The sequence below is a fragment of the Labeo rohita genome, chromosome 14 (assembly GCF_022985175.1).
Source record: "Labeo rohita strain BAU-BD-2019 chromosome 14, IGBB_LRoh.1.0, whole genome shotgun sequence".
Lineage (NCBI taxonomy): Eukaryota > Metazoa > Chordata > Actinopteri > Cypriniformes > Cyprinidae > Labeo > Labeo rohita.
Genome location: NC_066882.1, coordinates 3,383,936 through 3,404,346, shown reverse-complemented (window position 1 = coordinate 3,404,346; position 20,411 = coordinate 3,383,936). Strand labels below are relative to the sequence as shown.

The 20,411-nt window shown below is 37.9% G+C and overlaps 1 protein-coding gene across 3 annotated transcripts in view; it reads left to right on the top strand.

Annotated features, from left to right (window-relative positions):
• Nucleotides 1–20,411, top strand: part of slit3 (slit homolog 3 (Drosophila)) — a 185,955-nt gene that overhangs the window by 117,847 nt on the left and 47,697 nt on the right. For all 3 annotated transcript variants that reach the window (XM_051127821.1, XM_051127822.1, XM_051127824.1), the window contains 9 exons: nucleotides 2,316–2,387; nucleotides 4,243–4,406; nucleotides 6,085–6,229; nucleotides 8,858–8,929; nucleotides 10,305–10,376; nucleotides 11,430–11,501; nucleotides 15,173–15,316; nucleotides 15,634–15,797; nucleotides 20,109–20,259. In XM_051127821.1, the coding sequence (XP_050983778.1) occupies nucleotides 2,316–2,387; nucleotides 4,243–4,406; nucleotides 6,085–6,229; nucleotides 8,858–8,929; nucleotides 10,305–10,376; nucleotides 11,430–11,501; nucleotides 15,173–15,316; nucleotides 15,634–15,797; nucleotides 20,109–20,259 (1,056 nt within the window). The remainder of the gene's footprint in view (nucleotides 1–2,315; nucleotides 2,388–4,242; nucleotides 4,407–6,084; nucleotides 6,230–8,857; nucleotides 8,930–10,304; nucleotides 10,377–11,429; nucleotides 11,502–15,172; nucleotides 15,317–15,633; nucleotides 15,798–20,108; nucleotides 20,260–20,411) is intronic.

The window sequence follows — 20,411 nt, the reverse complement described above, 5'->3', positions numbered from 1 at the left end:
GCCTGAAGAAAGCCTAAGAGCACTTAAGACCCTACTGTCGAGCTTTTTGCGACTGTGGGAAAGCTTTCTTGACATAGCCGAGAAAAGAAAAGGGAAGTAGAACGAAAACGTGCCCCTCTGAGGCGGTCTGAAGACTAAGCGCTGCGAGCAATTAACAGCTGCCCGGTTTTATTGACGCCTGCGTCAATAGAGCTTTAAATAAAATCATAAAGTTACACAGTCAAGCCATACAGCCCGGTTTGTCAGGATCCGACATTGATTTCATTTCGTTTCAGCTCGGATGCACTTTCTCGGGAGACGCTGTGGATGCGGTCCTTCCCCCTGCAGCAGTTGATTTTGCTTAACGCATTTTTGATTTATGGTCAACTACGAGGCGACACAGGCGGAATGACTTAATATCGCCGCCGATGAAGACAAAGGAATTTTAAAGACTCAAGGTGATCTTCAATTATCACAAGTGGCTTTCGCAAGAGCCGCTCATGCTGCGCTGGTATTTGCTGAGATCCCACGCTGCAGCAGTGGGCGGCCCTCTGCAGTGCAGAGGGCTGGATAAAGGGAAGACTGACAGTCTTGCGTAAGACGGCGTCTCTTCTTTAAGACCCTTGGTCCGGTGCTCAATGTTTCTCGCAGCGAAGCTTAACCCATATTAACAGGTGCAGTCTATCCGGCGAGACACCAAAGGTCATCGCTCTCGGCACGAACGTGTCAGGTTTAAGCCGACTTAACGTAACTGTGGCACCCGGCTCCAGGTTTTTTAAATTACGAATGCATGAATGAAATCTATATGAGATTTATTTTTACTCAGAGCTTCTAATCCTGGAAACCAGATAGCTGAAATATGAATGAGCGAGAGAGCACTACCACAGCTAGCACAAGCTGTTCGCCACTCTCTGTGGATCTGTTCTCTCTTCAGTTCTCGGTCTTGTATGCATTTTTGTTCTGTTCCTTTTTTTACATCACCTAACTTTGGTGGATGCTCCCAAGGTTTCAGATAGGAGATAGTCCTTCCTGAGCAAATTGCATTTCCTCTTGGTGATGGTTTGGTATTACAGGCTTTTACCAGGGCGTTCCTCCCTTAGGCTTGCCCAGAGCCTCTACTATTTACATCTGTATAGAGCAGCAGAGAACAGCAATGAAACCTCTGAGCCGCAGCGGCCTTGACAAGAGGATCACTTTCTGGTGCGGATTTGGTCAGCTCCTTGCGAGGGTGATTCCTTCACCCTGTGTGTAATTTGTGTGGAATTTTCTGTGTGTCTATGTGTAGAATAACAATAATTTTCCATTCCATTTAGTTAGTTTTCTTCTTTCCCTCACTCATAATAAAGTGTTCCACCACAGAGCCGAGCCAAAATCAATATTCGGATATCATTTAAAGTGCCGCAAGAATGTTATATTTTAGAGGGATTAGTTTTCCTCTGATTTGTGCAATTTTATAGTACCAAGAAATGGACTCGGGCTGGGAAATTTCCATCGGTCAGAATTGTAAATCTGATCACTCCAATAGTGTAAATAGCTTGTTTGTGTTGAGACTGAATCAACCGGCCTTGAATAAAAAGCAAGCCCAGCAGCTGTTCAGATCAGCCAGTAGGCTTTGAGATTAATACCAAAATCTACTGGACTGTTTTATCTTCCTGTAACTCAAACAGTAGGGCATGACAAGGTCATGGATTCAATTCCTAAAGAATGAATTAATTTGAATGCAATCTGAGTGGCTTTGGAGAATGCATAAATGTAAATCACGGATGCACTGTACTCGTTGGAGGACGGGTTGCTGTTAAATCTTTCATTAGAAGGAACACTCAGACCCCAAACCCAAGCTGTAAACTGAATTGGCGTAGTCAGAGAGATTCAGCAGTTTTTCCTCACCGAGCAGGAACCATTAAAATCCTAAATTGAGAAATTCCAGACCTTTTTCCAAGAGGTGGAGGTACAGGAGGCGGTGTGTTCTGCATGTGTGTGATAGGTTTGGAGGTTATGGGGTGGGACGGATTGATTACAAGATTAGGTCAGCTAAGTAGCACTAATCAGGACTCTGGCTGGTATGACAGGAAGCAGAGAGCTCTGCCATCCATAATTACAAGCGTGCACATCACGGATGATATCATTCTTTTGCAGACCATAACACACACTACTCCCAGCGAATATTTCCTGTTTAAAAACTCATTTAACAATTGCATTCTTATTTTGCTGCTTCAGCAAAACACTGTTGTGCATGATCTGGTTTTCATTGTCAAATCTTATCTGGAGTCACTCGCCAGTCTGTTAACTAAGTAAATGCTTTTTCTAATATTTGTTCTGTCTGCTTTTCCTTCTAGCACTCTCAACAACAACAACATCACCCTCATCCCGCTGTCAAGCTTCAACCACATGCCCAAGCTGCGGACGCTGTAAGTACTGAAGACTTTCTTGTCCACTATACAATCAGACATTCATATATCTACATTTAGTGACGTTAATACGATTTGCTGCCTGGAAGCCGCTTCCAAGCTCTGTGGTGACGCCATGCCAGTTTCTAGAGCTGTGGTCTGTTTGTGCAGCAGACATTGTCTTAGCTGAAGATGTTGAGAGGGTTTACTTGCACAGATGCACTGTCAGACCCGAACCACAATTGATATAAATAATTGCACAGTCTCCAACATAGTCCAAATCTGTGGCTGACCTGCGATATTAACAGCACTCTGAGATGTTTTTGTTATTATTCGAGTGTGGTCGTTCTTTGGCTCTAATGGAGGAATAAATAAAGAAATATGTCAGGAGTAAGCGCTAGTTTGATTTCGGGGCTTCTGGGAATGTGAATCTCCGTCTGAAACACAAGACTTTAGGGTTGTTTGACCCTGGTGCACATGTTCGGAGCTTCCTCCTTCAATCAGTCATTTCTTTTTCCATCTATCTCCCCTCCTCTTTCCGTCACGCCGTTCTCCCTGGAGCCCGCGCTCGGAGTCATCCATAGCTCGAGCTCCACAGCCGAGCAGTCTGGCCTCCCTCCCATCAGTCAGCCCATCAGACAGGCCAACCCCCTCATGCGGGATTGAATTTGCTGATGCTCGGATGGCCGGGCGCGTTGCTCCCTGGGCAGTATTGAATTATCCACAGCGAGGCTTTGGTTGCTACCCAGTTCCTTTGGATTGAATTTTCTGTCTCTAATATCCCTGATATATCTGTATTGAATTTGTCGCTCGTAAAAACAACTTATTAAATCAAATGTTTAGAGATGCTGGTAATCCATTTAGTAGGATGGTGGTTTGGCTCCAGGTTGCTGATGAAATAGTCCAGTTCAGCTCACCTTTCCCCCACCTCACCTGCCCTTCTACAGACGTACTATCTTTGTGCATTCAATTAGATCAAATGATATCACCCCATGACGCTTGCCATTCAATAACTCAGACAAATGAAAAGCACTCCCACCGCTAGACAAGTAGTCATTTTCCATACTTCGCGGTCGATAGGGTGTACGCACGCGTGGCGCTGCCCATTGTGCCCGTCCTCGCCTCATCCAGTGCGCACCTGAGGCAGCCGAGGCTTCTTCTCCCCATGTCATCCATCTCTGTAATCCCACTCATCTGTAATTAATCCGCAAAGACAGGGGGCCAGCTACTGGATTTGTAATGGGAAAAGCTCTATTAAAACCGTCGCCCCCTGCTGAAATTGTCAATGGCCGGTTTTGTCCACCTAACTGGATTCAGCCTGTTATTTCTTTTACAGACCGGTATAGCTGCGCCTTTTGATTCGCTGACACCACTTTTTGCTTTGAACTGTGTCTCTCGTACCCTTCGTGCAATGGCCCTTGAGAGATTTATATTAAGGTGTTATTGGGAATTGTGCCATTTTGTTGAAGACCTTGATGAAATGAGGGTGCACGCTCTGGGGATTTACTGTGGAGATGCTACTATCATCCGTATAACACAATGACCCAGTCACACTCGTGTTGTCACTAATTCAGATGTGTTATTCCGAGTCTTCTTTATAGAGATTCTCCCTATGAATATTTACTTGATCTCGCCGGCGATTTCCTCCCTCCTTTGCATTTAAATGCCATATCACAGATGGAATATGACATCCAGTGTGTGGTAAATGCTGCTTCTGTAATTCCGCCTTCAAAGAGCTCTGTTTCCCGACATTTCTCAGGGATCATCCACTCCAGCGTTCATGCTAGACGTACAAACCTCCTCTGACCTTTATCCGATACTGTCTCACTATCTGTCCCTCATTATTCTCTCTCTCTCGTTCTCTCTCTCTCTCCAGTCGCCTGCACTCCAACAACCTGCACTGCGACTGCCACCTGTCCTGGCTCTCTGATTGGCTGCGGCAGAGGAGAGGGCTGGCCCCGTTCACACAGTGCATGGCCCCCGCCCATATGAGAGGTCTCAATGTCCCTGATGTTCAAAAGAGAGAATTTGTCTGCACAGGTATGGCACAGTGTTCACTTTCTTTGTCAGAATGATCCTACTCCTATCTATTAACTAAAGTATACATATTATGAACTACATTTAGCATTTTTTTTGGAGAAAAGTAAGATTTGTTTATTTATTTATGCAATTATTCTATATATTTTTTTTTAACTAGTGGGTGCAGGACACTATAGTTCATTTATGTAAGTGAGGATAGCAAAATAAAGTAAACTTTAACATGTGTGACCCTGGACCACAAAACCAGTCTTAAGTAGCACAGGTATATTTGTAGCAATAGCCAAAAATACATTGTATGGGTCAAAATAATAATTTTTTCTTTTATGCCAAAAATCATGAGGATATTAAGTAAAGATCATGTTCCATGAAGGTATTTTGTAAATTTCCTAACGTAAATATATCAAAACTTAATTTTTGATTAGTAATATGCAATGCTAAAAACTTCATTTGAACAACTTTAAAGGTAATTTTCTCAGTATTTTTTATTTATTTATTTTTTTACACCCTGAGATTGCAGATTTTTAAATAATTGTATCTCAACCAAATATTGTCCTATCATAACAAACCATACATCAATGGAAAGCTTATTAATCAGCTTCAGTTGATGCAAATCTCAAAAATGAAAAAAAAAAAAAAATTACCCTTGACTGGTTTTGTGGTCCAGGGTCACATATTATACCCAAACATTTTTCATACAGGGGACTACCAGTAAAATTGATAAACATTTGGGACCAAAAATTGTTCAGACACTTTGACCTAACCATGTTTCTTTAATTGCTAATGTGGCCTTTTTACACCACAGACTGAACAAAATTAAGCTTTGCTTGGTAATTGGTCAACAAAGTATTGATTGTCATAATAGCAGTTGCCTGAATAACCTCATACCTTACATGTTATCTGACATTATCAAGATGAATTTGTTAAACTGTAAACACAGTTTAACTCTGAATTCTTGTCATATTTTATTACCATTTTCTAAACTATAGTGAATAAACTGTGATAATGAGATATTGAATGTTTTTGGTTTTGACTGTATGTCATGAGAATAATTTCATAGTGGAAAATTCTTAAAGGTCTGCACCTAATTTTCTTTATTAAAATATTAATTGTTTTGCTTTTTACCCATCTGTGCCCTGCCTGTCTTTTCTTAAATTTGTAATTAATTTTCACATGTTGGCTATTACAAGTAAACACGGAGGGCCTTTTCATTGTGTTGTTTTATACAGCCACTCCATACATTCTATTTCTTAATGGACCTTTGGGTTTCATTGGTGAAAAAGTTCACGTTCGGCTCTTGTTAATTAAGCCCCCGTTCCTCCCCCTCTGATTAATCAACTGATGAATATACTCCAACACAAACACAAAACACACTGCAAGAAAAAGCGTTTCTTAATTAAGCTGCAAAGCTAGACAATGAAACAACAGGGAGTCTGTTCTTGCTGATTATGTACTGTATTATAAGCTATTTTAGCTTGTCTTTAGTCGCGCTGTTATTAACTAATATAAATTTTCACACTTCTGAATGGAAGCTTCGGTACATGACAGTTATATTTACTATCAGAAGGAATGTTATTCTATTCATATTTTTCTCCATTTGCTTTCTTGTTTCATTAAACCCTGTTGTCTTTAGTCGTTTTCCTCCTGATCTGTTATTTTTCCATCGTTTCCCCCTCCCCAGGTCCTGCTCAGACAGAGCCAAGGTCATGCGCTCCCCAGGCGGCCATCTGCCCTGCCGCCTGCACCTGCAACAGCAACATCGTCGACTGCCGTAAAAAAGGCCTGACGGAGATTCCTGCCAACCTGCCTGAAGGAATCGTGGAAATGTATGGATTCTGCTCCTCAAAATCATTTCCCTTCTCTGTTTGTGTAAAATCTGCCTGTGTGATAAGCGCTTTCCGCTGATATTGTCTGTGCGGTGATCTGCCTTTTTCCGCCTGTCATGTAACAAAGGCCATTAGCAGTGCGGTGTAGCAGCCTCATTAGCGAGTGCGTTAACGCCGTGCCGCAGTTGCAGATAGATCTTGCTCAGTGCCGCTGGAGGTCTACCATCCTGTCTGCGCGGTTTAGGTAATTAGACAACCAGTCAAAGATCAAAATGAGGCGGGTTTTACTGAGCACGAATCAAATGTCCAGAAAGCCGAGTGTTTTATCAAGTTGAAATGGTAAGACCATGTAATTACTAAGTATATATGACGCTGAACCACAAAACCAGTCTTTAGTTGCACAGGTATATTTGTAGCAATAGCCAACAATACATTGTATACATTGTAGTCAAAATGATCAATTTTTCTTTTATGACAAAAATCATTAGGATAAGATCATATTCCATGAAGATATTTTGTAAATTTCCTGCTGTAAATGTCAAAACTTACTTTCTGATTAGTAATGTGCATTGCTAAGAACTTCACTTGAACAGCTTTAAAGGCGATTTTCTCAATATTTAGATTTTTTTGCACCCTCAGATTCCAGATTTTCAAATAGTTGTATCTCAACCAAATATTGTCCTATCCTAACAAACCATACAGCAATGGAAACCTTAGATGTATAAATCTCAGTTTTATATAAACTGACCCTTATGATTGGTTTTGTGGTCCAGGGCCACATATAGTTCATATAAGTACTAATCTTGGTATAAGTGTGTTACCAAATACCAAAATTTTAGTAGTTGATACCAATGTCTGTGACATTTCATCACAACATGCAACAGCTGTTCCATGTTACTATCGCATTGAGTTCTCTTTAGTGCATCAACGGACCAAAACACAAAATTATGTCAAAATGCCTGTTTTTGGTGAGTAACCTTGTAAACACTGTGTAATATACGTTGACTTAAGACATAACCGACTGTTTTACATTACATTTACAATTATACTTCACAGAGCCTGTTCTCAATACTGCCAATACTGTAGAAAGAAAGTTATCGTTCCCTTTCTTTTATTTTAGTACCAGAAATTTTGAAATGCCAAATGTTTATAATTGTACACAGTTTTAAAAGAAAACGTCATCTTTGTGAATGCCCATTTTAAAGTCATTTTGGCAGATATTCTCTAAAGCCTTACATGTAGTTGTCTTTGGATGTCTTTTGATGTCTGTGGCTTTTTTGTGCGATTCAGTAATATTTTTTATGAGAAAGCCACAGTTTTTTAAGCAACTATTAGATTAATGTTATTGTCAGTTTTTCTGCCCATTAACTTTTTTATATGACCTTTGCTTCATTGTGCCGGGTACGTTAGCTTGCGTAATGCTAATGTTAGCAGCGTATTAACTTGAGCATTCCTATTAAAAAGCAATCAAATTAATGTAATTCATACAGTGCCGCCGCTTAAAACATCTGACCTTGTTGTTGTTCCAGCCACTTCTGTATTCGGTGTCCTTCAAATGCAAGAGAACGTCCAAAAGAGGTTTTGCGGTATCCTCCAATAAACAAGGACGTTTTGGTTGCGCATGGGAAATCTGCAAGGCCAACATTTCCGTTGTGCGCATAGGCTGGGATGTCGTGTTTAATGATCGCTCGCACACATGCATACTGTTACAAAAAAAACACTTGAGTTTTTCAATGCGTTTTGGCTGTCTTCAACCTCAGGCTGATTGAACGCTCTCATGCTTTGGAGAACGTCCATATCTTCTTGGTCAGGGTATTTGGTATCCATATTGATTCAGAGATCCTTGTTTGCAATAAAGGACAGGTAGGTAATTGCCCTGATATGTGCTGTTCCTCGCCGTTGTTGTTATGTCAATAGTGTATGACCTTTGCATAATAAATGGATATGCAGGCTAGGACACATTAGCCCAACCGAGCCCATGGCCAAAAACAAATTGGGCTAATGAAATGATGTATAACCTGGAGCATGCAGAGAGCTGTGCTTATTTCTCAGGGACTTGTTTTCCGTGCCCTCTTATCCCAGTGAGCCAAAACACAAATTGAACACTCAATGTACAGGCTGCCGTAAAGCATTAGATGGCTTTCTCTGTAGACCTCCTGAAGGAGCATTAAGTACCAGCCAGACGCACAAAAACCAAAGACACCTTTGAGCTCTTTAGATTCGACAAAGCACCCTTTCATCAAGAACGTTTATTTGTTTGTTCTGTTTTCAGTCATAAATAAAGAATAGTAAATAAATGAAATCATTCTACATAAAATGTTTAAAAATGGATTAGGCTGTTCAGATCAACAAGATGGTTTCTAAAGTACATAAAGAGCTTAAACTTAAAATCAGGCTTTTTGGTTTTCATTGAAACATTTATTTTTTAAGAGTGGACCCGTAAAGCACGCCTCCACGTGCTTTCAGTGATATGGTGCATGTACATTTGCGAAACACCTACAGGAATATTACATCGTTTTCTTTTCTCTGCTGTGCCATATTTGTTTCGTAATTTTATTATATACAATTACTAGCGTAATGGAAAAGTCAGCGCTGTGTAACAAAACATATCCATCTGTTCCCATGTAGCCGTCTGGAGCAGAATATGATCAAGAGCATCCCAGCAGGAGCGTTTTCAGCGTACAAGAAACTGAAGAGAATGTAAGAACTTCCTCACATCACACCACAGCACAAATGGATGATTTTACAATTTACACTATACTGATCTGATTTTTCTTTTCCATCAAAAAATCCTGGAAAAACATGGTTTAAACAGCACAAGTGTTTTTAACATTGTAACTGCAAAATCAGCATACTGGAATGATTTCTGAAGGATCATGTGACATTGAAGAAAGGAGTATGATCCTGAAAATTCAGAGTTGCGTCAAATTAATAAATTTAATTTTAAATATTTTAAGATATATAACAGGTATTTTAGATTGCAGTAATATTTAACCATTTTACTAATATTTCTGTTTATAAAAATGCAGCTTTGGTGAGCATAAGAGACTTCTTTTTAGAATCAATAGTGAATGAGTACATCCAAAAAACACTTTAGAATCAGCAAAAAACATTCCTCGATTTTGACACATTTAGAAATATACACACTTGCTTTTTATACTTTTTCAGCCTGTGTATGAACTCTATACCTGCTGCAAGTGATCTTCTGTCAACCACTTAAAAAAAAATAGTAGAAAGGTTCATAACACGCTCAGCAGTTTCTAGAGGCATGTCACCTTGCACAAGAAAATCTATATTTTAGACACAAATTCAGATATTTATTAAAAGATCTTCTCACCTCTGCTTTGGCAGTGATGCCTTGACGTGAAGAGCTCAGTGTTTTCAAGATTATGCTCAAATAAATCTGGGTTTCCTGAGAGAAACACACCTGAGAAAACAATGAATTTGTGTACAGTTTTTCACAACCTCTTCTCGCTGAATCACTCGCTGAGTTTATTTCCACCCCAACAACCCAAAATCTACTGAAATCTTACTTGCATTCATTTTAAAGGAGAAGTCCACTTCCAAAACAAAGATTCACGTATAATGTACCCACCCCCTTATCATGCAAGATGTTCATGTCTTGTTTTTTTTGAGGAAAACATTTCTGCATTTTTCTCCATATAATGGACTGATATGGTGCCCCGATTTTGAACTTCCAAAATGCAGTTTAAATGCATAATTTCAATTTCAACATAATTTCTTTACGACTGAAGAAAGAAAGACATGAACATCTTGGATGACAAGGGGGTGAGTGCGTTATATGTGAATCTTTGTTGTGGAAGTGGACTTCTCCTTTAAAGGAACAAAATGGGTAATGGTTAATAAAAAGTTAATGATTTTCAATTTTAGGTGAACTATCTCTTTAAAGATTAGATGCTAATGATGATCACCAGGCAGTTTCTTATGTTCTTTCTCCTCAGTATCGAGTTTGTTGGGTATTTATGGAGTATCGATGTCCTGTCAGACAAATGTGCAAACCATCCCTTTGTTGGTCTAACAGTCGGCCGTATTATCTCTATTTATGTCATTACAGAGACCTGAGCAAGAACCAGATATCCGAGATTGCAGAGGACGCATTTAGTGGCCTGCGCTCGCTCACTTCACTGTAAGTGTTTTCCTCGTACACATGAATGACGCAAACATATCAAAATGCATACACCTGAGCTGCATAGTAATGCATTTACAAAGATAATAGGCGTGCTTAAATGTAAACAGTCAGGTGAAAGGACAGGTGTCGAATAAATCAGTTGACAGGAGGCTGACAGAAAGGAGACGAGATGGCCTGCTGTCTGCCTGAGTGTGTGTATTTCACTCTGTGTGTGTGTGTGTGTGTGTTTGCTGACATCTGCAGCAGCGTGAACACAAGGGAGGACTTTCATTTAAATCACCTCAACAAGTCAGAGAGAGACAGAAGACTCAGCGTGCGCATATTAATTTGGTCAGATCTATCTCCCTGCGTCCGGCCCACACAGCTGTACATGAGACAGAGCTCATTTACACATGCCGCGTGATTAAAGAGACGCTGAGGGGTGGAAGATGGGCTGCGGTCTCTCAGGGAATAGAATAAAGCAAAGAGGATGTGCAAGATGACATAAACACACAACCACACGTTTGCTTAGAAATTAGAGTGTGTTGAAGGAATAGTTCAGCCAAAAGTGAACGTCGCTCAGAACTCACATGAACCCATTCTTTCTTCTGTGAACACAAAACACAATTACTATGAATGGAGACTTCAAAAGGACACAAAACGACATAAATTGTCATAAAAATAGTCATGCACTGCATTATGTGTCTTGTGAAGGCATACGATAGTATTGTGTCAGGAACAGACTTAAATTTAAAGAAGTCCACTTCCAAAACAAAGATTCATATATAATGTACTCACCCCCTTGTCATCCATGATTCATGTCTTTCTTTCTTCAGTCATAAAGAAATTGTTTTTTGAGGGAAACATTTCTGGATTTTTCTCCATATAATGGACTGATATGGTGCCACGATTTTGAACTTTCAAAATGCAGTTTAAATGTGGCTTGAAAAGCCACTCTAAGAAAGATACAGTACATGCATGCTTGATGTGTTGCACATGGGCTAGACATATTGAGACATTGTTGGTTGATTCACTGTTCTCTATTTACATTGTATCTGTGTGTATCTACAGGGTCCTGTATGGAAATAAAATCGCAGAGATCCCAAAGGGACTGTTTGATGGCCTGGTCTCTCTGCAACTGCTGTGAGTGCTGCGTTTATGACTCAATAACCTTCAATGTCAAGAAGATAATGACTTCTGTGTGTGAATATACTGTACAGTGGGATCCAATTTTTATCACTAGTTATTATTTTTTTTTTTTTTTTTGCATTGCCACTCAAAGAAATTAATAGTTTATTCAGCAAAGATGCATTAAATTGATAAAAAATGAAAGTGAAGACATTTATAATGTTACAACAGATTTATTTTTCAAATAAATGCTATTTGGAATGCTGGAAAATGTAACAGTTCCCACCCAAAAAAAAAAAAGAGCAGCAAAACTGTTTTCAACATTGCTAATAATCAGAAGTCAGCATATTTGAATCATTTCTGAGGGATCATGTGACACTGAAATGACATTTAAAAATTGAATTTATTTATATTAAACTATAAAATATAAAACTAATTAAAATTGTAATATTTCACAACATTAGCCTACTATTTTTTATTGTATTTTTCAAATCAAATAAATGCAGCCTTGGTGAGCAGAAGTGACTTTCAAAGCATTTTTTAAAAATGTATTATAATAAATGTTATATTTTTTTTATCATATATCTTAGTTTCATAACAGTTTAACTGGAAAAAATTCTACATTTATGTGTTTAATGTTTTATGCATTCACTTTAATAGCAGTAGCATTTGATCAATACAAATTGTGTTGCAAAGCCCAATTGTAAATGTTATCTAGCATGATTTGAGAACATCTGTGACCTAGAAAAAAGGTTACACTTCATTTTAAAGCCTAATTCTCTCTATTAGCTAGTTATTTACTATGACTTTTGTCTCAATAAACTCCTAATTTGCTGTTTATTAATAGTAAGGTAGTTGTTAAGGATTAAGGGATCTAAAATATTGTCATGCAGAGTAAGTCATCAATATATGCTTTATAAGTACTAATAAACAGCCAATATGCTAGTGATATGCATGCTGGTTAATAGTAAATATTAAGATAAAGTGTTCCTGAAATATTTGAAATATTATTATCATTATGTTTTTAGTTATTTTTTGTTTTAGAACCCCACTGTATGTGTGTAAATGCTTCACAATGAGAACAAATGTGTTTAGTGAAAAAATGGACTTGTTGGATAATAGGAGGTAAAACATTTCTCCCTTTTCCCTCACGAAAGAAAGAAAAGCACTTAAAGATGTGAGGGAGAGTATGTAGTGTTTTGGCTGAAAGGAGCATCAAGTTTTATTCCCGTTTCCTCTGGGGGAACACTCTCGACATCATTAGCATGTAAATTGGTCTTGATTGCTAAACATGTCCCTCACACCTACTTATATTTGTGTAGACATGGAAACATTGCTCAGACATAATTTCTGCATTTAATGGTCCAAATTGAGGTGAATCTGTCGGCTCTAATGGGCCTGTTTCAGCTTATTCTAATGATTTGGGGAAATTCTGATGGCTTCCGCTTTTCTTAACGTACACGCCGCCGCCGCCGGCACAAAAATAAGCTCACATCACCTGTTATTATGCCTCTAAAACGCCATGGATTTACTGGAGCGGCCCGGCCCATGTTTTCACTGTCAACTGCCATAATGACACAAATTATCTGTGTTTTCAGCAATTAGAGTTCTTCATCCTTAATGGATTTTCTTAATAAGACCCTTTCAAAGGTACACCTCAGGGCATTCCAGCAATTTCGCGAAGCTATTTTGGCGTTTCTGTTTCTTTCTGTTGTGTATGGTTTTATTCACTCTATTTTCTTTTGTTTTTATTATTTTTTCTTCTTTTTTGAGATACTCAAACCTAATTAGTTCACCCTGTGAGTAGACTAACGATGCATGCGTTTGCTCCAAGACAAAACCTCATTACAATGGCTTTCAGTAATTAAGCACATGACTGCGTTAGTCAATTGTCAGGCGGCCTGAACGGGAGAGACGCGAAGGCGGCTGGAAGTGCGTGACATGACAGGAGTGATGGGTGCGACTCAGCATCGACAACACATTCGCTGCGCTTTTGTTAAAATTAGTGATCTGTGAACCGAGTAAATTACATCTATAGATCTGAATATGTTTCTAATACTTACATCAAGTCACAGAGCTTTGAGCACTTTGTGGATCCCACACTGTGAATTTTATCCCTGTTGTGGCACAGTGAAATCTACACACTGATACAGCGCCGATTACTGAATTTACTGCAACCATCACGCTCTCCACTTTAAAGCAAAACATAAAAACATTCAGAGCGAGCAGCACTTTCCGCTCAGTCGGGCAAATTGAAAATAAAAAGTCCTTATTGTCTCTTAAGTCTTTCACAAAATACCCATAGGAAACATGCACTTGAACCCATTGCACTGCTTTTTTAGAGTGACTGATGCTGCACAAGCTCAACAGAGCAGATGAATATTTTACATCACATCCTCTTGTAGTATGATACTTAATAACCAGTCATCAAGAACAGCATACATGACACAATGGCAAATTTACAAAAATTAAACTATTTACATTGTTTTGTTTTGCTTTACTTTGCTTTTTGGTTTAGTTTGGTTTATTTTGCTTCTTTTTTGTTTTGTTTTTGTTTCACTTTGTTTTGTTTCACTTTGCTTGTTTTTTGTTTTTGTTTTGTTTTTTGTTTGTTTCACTTTCCTTTGTTTGCTTTGCTTGTGTTTTTTGTTTTTTTTTTAGTTTTGTTTAGTTTTGTTTCTCTTTGCTGGTATGTTTTTTGTTTTTGTTTCACTTTGATTTGTTTGCTTTGCTTTTTGTTTCGCTTTCCTTGTTTTTTGTTTCGTTGTTTCACTTTGCTTTGTTTGCTTTGCTTTTTGTTTCGCTTTGCTTGTTTTTTGTTTTGTTGTTTCACTTTGCTTTGCTTTGCTGTGCTTTGTTTGGTTTTGTTTTGCTTTGCTTGTGTTTTTTGTTTTTGTTTTGCTTAGTTTTTGTTAGGTTATTTTTCACATTGCTTTTTGTTTGTTTGTTTTGTGTTGTTTTTTGTTTTGTTTCACTTTGCTTTGCTTGCTTTTAGTTTAGATTTTCTTTTGTTTTGCTTTGTTTTGTTTCACTTTGCTTTGCTTTGTATTGTTTCACTTTGCTTTTTTTAGTTTTGTTTTGTTTTTGTTTTGTTTTGCTTTGGTTGGTTTTGTTTTTTGTTCCACTTTGCTTTCTTTGTTTTGTTGTTTCACTTTGCGTAGTTTGCTTTGCTTTGCTTTTTATTTGGTTTGGTTTTGTTACGGTTTGCTTGTTTTGTGTTTTTTTCCACTTTGCTTTTTTGTTTTTGATTTGTTTCGCTTCGCTTGTTTTTGTTTTGTTTTTTGTTTTATTTTTTGTTTCACTTTGCTTGATTTTTGTTTTGTTTTGCTTTTTTGTTAGTTGTTTTTTTTTGTTTGTTTTGCTTTGATGTTTTTTGTTTTTATGTTATTTTTTTAGCCTGTTTGTTTAGTTTTGTTCTTTCCTATATGTTTCTGTCCTTTCATTTTTTTTATTTGAATATTTATTTCATTTTAGGAATACATCATTTTGACAGTGTCAGTCTTTATTTCACAATATTTTTTTGGGAGGTTTTTTCACTTTGATGTTATGTGCTCTGTGCTCTGGTGCGAATCATAAGCATAAAAAAAACAGTTTTTAGTTTTGTTTGTTTGTTTGTTTGTTTGTTTTTACTGTGTGTTTATACTAATGAAAAAAATGTGTAATGAAACTTCTATTTATTCTTTCAGACTGCTGAATGCCAACAAGATCAACTGCCTTCGAGTGAACACTTTCAAAGACCTGCAGAACCTCAACCTGCTGTCCCTCTACGACAACAAGCTTCAGACCATCAGCAAAGGCCTGTTCACCCCTCTCCGCGCCATCAAAACACTGTGAGTAACACACACACATAAACACTCCGTCCTTCACACCCACACTCAGTCCGAGAGACTCCAGTCTCTAAGCAACTGTTGAGCAGGACTGCCTTCACCCCGCAATTAATTAGCTGCAAGTAGACGGGAAAACAACAACAACATTAACAGCAGTGAGATAAATGTGAACTAAACAAATGAAAACCTTACACTGGAAAAAAAAAAACAGCTCATGTTTATGAATCATATTGGTATAACAGGATATTACTGTTTGATTATACAAACTCCCTTGACTCTAATTAAGCGTTTTGATTTATCATTATGTCCACCCTCCGCAGACACCTCGCTCAGAATCCCTTCATGTGTGACTGTCATCTGAAGTGGTTGGCCGACTACCTGTTTGACAATCCAATTGAGACCAGCGGAGCTCGATGCAGCCACCCGCGCCGCCTCGCTAACAAACGCATCAGCCAGGTCAAGGGCAAGAAGTTCCGCTGCACAGGTAGAGCTACGCACATGCACTGTTAAAAGAGGAATTTTATGGCTTTTTTATTTCGTATTTTGAGTTAATTGGAACAGTATACTACAGTATGTAGTCAACATTGACAAAGCTTCCCTAATCAGTCCACTCAGATATGTATTCACGCTAAGATGCAAAAACAGTCATTTAGAAATCAAAATGTTATGACGTTGTAACATGATCGCCCACTTCACATTCAGTATTCAGCAGCTTTGTAGCTGGCTGCTCATTTCAAATACAAAAAAGGTTTTAAATGTTTTATATATATAAAAAGGTTACATTTTATAAAGAGGTTATATTTCATTTTGATAAACATTCCAATAACTTTAAATAACTATGTTACAACTCATTAATTTGCAACTACTTAGGGTTAGTAGCCATGTGTTGGTAGATATTAAGCAGACATTCTACTAATACTCTAGTGACTGCTAGTTGACATGTTGTTACAAAGTTACTTATTAGAATGTCTGAAGTGGACATTCTAAAAAATGTATCAAAGTGTTAGCATTGAAAAAAATCTTTTGTGATCTGCAAGGCTGCATTTATTTGATCAAAAAAATACATTAAAACAGCAATATTGTAACATACAAACAGGGCTGTCAGTCAATTTAAAACTTTAATCTAATTAATTCCATGATGTTTCAATTAATTCCATGATCTTTCAATATTTTTTGTTCATTCAATGGAAAGTCATTGGTAACCAAAACAGCCAACAGTCTTAATTTATTCATTCGATTCGTTCAAATGGCTGATTCATTTAAAATATTTTAATCACGTTATTTTTTCATAACGAATTAATTAACTTGTTAAACTGACAGCCCTAATTACAGATTAAAATTATTTTTCTATTTGAATATAGTTTAAAATACATGCTGAATTTTCAGCATTGTTACTCCAGTCTTCACTGTCACATGATCCTAATTATTATCACTTTTAAAAACAGATGTGCTGCTTAATATTTTGTGATGTGAAAAACATGATACTTTTCTTAGGATTCTTTAAAGAGCTGAAAGCACAACAGAAAAGCATTTATTTGAAATAGATTTTTTGTAACAATGTAAAAGCCTTTACCACCACTTTTGAACAATAGAATGCATCCTTGCTGAATACAAATAGTATAATATGTAAAACCACAAGTACAGTAGCCAAAAAACCCTGTTTCAGTTCAGTGAGTAGGTGGAAAGTGGTAGTGTACAATTAACGTATGGTTGTTTTTTGGTCCAAGATAACATTATAAAAGACTTACACCTTACGAAAGACAGTCAATCAATTGAATGAATCAGAAGCAGGCTCCTGCCGCCCACCCGTCCCACCCACTAGGTTGTACACAGTGACTTGTTGATGGCTTGGAGTTCTGGCCCACCAATTGCTGCTCACATGCTTCTTCACACTGAGACTCCTCACATTCAATGACGTCCCTTTCCTTTTCCTATGTGTATGTGTGAGAGTGTGTGTGTGTGTGTGGCATACTCTGGCCTGGAGCAGTTCTTCTCACACACTGCCAGGTTTCAGAGTGCTAATAGGACAATGCTGGCTGTTCTGAAGCAGAATGAAGATGCCTTGTTAGAAGATGTTTTTACGAGTCGGAACCGGCCCCCACACGCAGCCAAAAGCACGGGGCCCTGAGGGAACTGATTTGGTGGGAGAAGTGCAGTCGCTGTTTGCTTTGATATTAAGCCACAGGTTTTTCTCATTAAACTTCTGTCAGTATATCAGCAAAATAACAAGTGCAACGCCAGAGCACACAAACCCGCTACCGGCCCCTAGCGCGTGTGTGTTTCCACAGGCGTTACAAGCATGTGAAAATCTGTGTTTTATGTGTGTGTGTGTGTGTGTTTGTGTGGTGGCAGAGGGCTTCGCTCCACTCCTTTCTCCTCTGCGATGTCTTTATGTGTGTGTCTTTCTAGTCCCTGTCTGTCTGTCTCTCTGTCTGTCTGTCTGTCTTTTCGGCCCTCGTATTGTCCATGCTGGGACGGGGGAAAGGGGCCGGCCCGCCTGTGTGCATGGTGGCCCAGAGTTCTGGGCGGCTTCCTGGCTGCTGTGTCCTGGCTGCTCCCTCCTCCTCCTCCTCCCCGCCTCTCCGTCCCGCTCCGCTCCTCCACTCTGGCCTCTGGTGCAGCTGTCTCTTGTGCTTGATCTAACCATGTGCCGCCGCCTACACAAGCCTCACATGGTTCCGTCAAGCACCAGGGACCGCTGGACACACTCGCACACAGCATGGCATTCTGGGATATGTGCGGTGGCAGCTCTCTTTGCCGCCATGAGGAGTGAAGGTGGCGTTCTTTAACCCGGGGACAACGGATCGCTTGTGAAGAGCTCTAGCTGTGTTCTCCGTCTGCGTTTCAAAGGCCGTTTTTTAAGGTCGCTCTCGTCGACATTGGGCCGTTTGGCTCAAAGCATCAGGGCAGCCGAGCGGAGATGGTGGGAATAAGATAAACAGTGGCAGGCGAGTGATGGCTGATGGGAAGCAGACTTATCGCGGGCGGCCAGAACCTCGTGTTACGCAGAAACTGCCTGTGTTTTCCTGTCAAAACACTTCGTAGTGCCAGACCTCCAATACCTGACCTCTCGCTCAATGACGCCGTTATCTTAAAAAAAAAGAATGCAGACGATGAGGTTGTGTTCGCAAACAGTGCCTGTGTCTGTTTGTGGACGTGTCTGCTGGTGTAATAAAATTGTAATATTAATTCCTATTTATTATGTGAATAAATCTCATTTAAAATACTAAGTTATGTTTTCCCCTAAAATCAAAAGATGTCAGTGACTTTTTTTTTATTATTTGGATGATATCTACAAATTTACAGATCTTATACAGTAAAATAAGTAAAATTCTGGTCATATATTTTGCGTATTTTTTTATATAGATTCAAAAGCCAATTAAGCACATTTCCCATTACTGTAATTTCCCAATAATTTGTCATTACTGTGATACATTTTACTGAAATTATATTTTTTTCTTAATTCCCTCTTAATTTGAACTGTATTACATCTCTTTTTAATATAAAGATTACAACATTTACATGACAAGTACAAATTTTACGTTTTATAGGAAAAAAATGGTAAAATTGTGTTTATATATTTTAGATATTTTTATAATGATTACGAAGTCATTAAGTCATTATTAACACAATTTAACACATTTACTTTAATGGATTTCTGAAATGTTACTTTAAGATTGTTGTCATACCTCTCATTATTTATTTATTTATTCATAGCCACTTTTATATAAATATTTGCAAGAAAAGTACAAATTTACATTTAATATAGTAAAATAAGTACAATTTTTCATTTATTTCTCTCTCACACATACACACGCACACAAATTGTATATATATTTACATTTTATTTAGATAAATATTTTAAATTGGTATATGTATTTTACATATTTTAATAAAGATCACTAAGTCATTAAGCCATTATTCAGACAATTTGGCACATTTCCCAAAATTTTCACCTTTCTTTAAAGCGTTTCTAAAATGTAACTTTTCAATTATTTTCATACTTCTCTTTATTTAATATTAAACTGTTTTGCAGCCACTTTTATATAAACATTTACATTTAAAAAAGTACAAATTCACATTTAATATTGAAAAATAAGTAACATTTGTGTCTATTTCTCACACACACACACACAAAATATGTATATATTTACAATTTATATAGATAAATATTTAAAATTGTTCATATATTTTACATATTTTTAAAATGATTAGTCATTAAGCCATTATTAAGACAATTTAGCACGTTTCCCCAAAATTTCACATTACTTTAATGCATTTCTGAAATTTTACTTGTTGATTATTTTCATACTTCTCATTATTTAACGTTAAACTGTATTACAGCCACTTTTATATAAAAAAAAGGAAAAAATGTTTATATATTTCACAAATATTTAATTTAAAAAAGCACAATTTCACAACAAATTATATTATAGTGAATATAGTGTAATGAATTTAAGACTTTTTACTTTGAAAATTTATTTCTTAATTCCCATTATTTAAATTGCAAAAAAAAAAAAAAAAAAAACAACTTTTATTTAAATTCACATGTACAGAATTCTTGAGGTATAAATACTATTTTATTTTATTTTATTTTTTGTGGAAGTGCTTAATTGTCTTGAAAATAACAGTGCAAAAAGACATTTTATGCAAATATATTTCTTATTTCTTTTGATTTTTAGGTGACTTGGACATGTGGTTGACAGGTTTTGTGAGATCTAACCATGCGTGTGATGAGTTGAATAAGCTGTTTGAATGTCTGTCTCTCTCTGTTTGTGTCTGTTGTGTTTGTTAGGTGCGGAGGACTACCGCAGTCGTCTGAGCGGCGAGTGTTTCCAGGACCTGGTTTGTCCCGAGCGCTGTCGGTGTGAGGGAACGGTGGTGGACTGCTCCAACCTCAAACTCACCAAAATCCCCCCTCACCTGCCGGAGCACACCACCGACCTGTAAGAGTCACACATTTGAGCTTACAAACACACCTAGCGACCCCATCGGTCATTCACGGGATCATTCGCCATTTCCAATCTCACCTTGCTAACTCTTTCGGTGTCCCTCTGTCTCGGAGGCCTCGTTCCTCTCTCCTGTCTCCTGATTACGG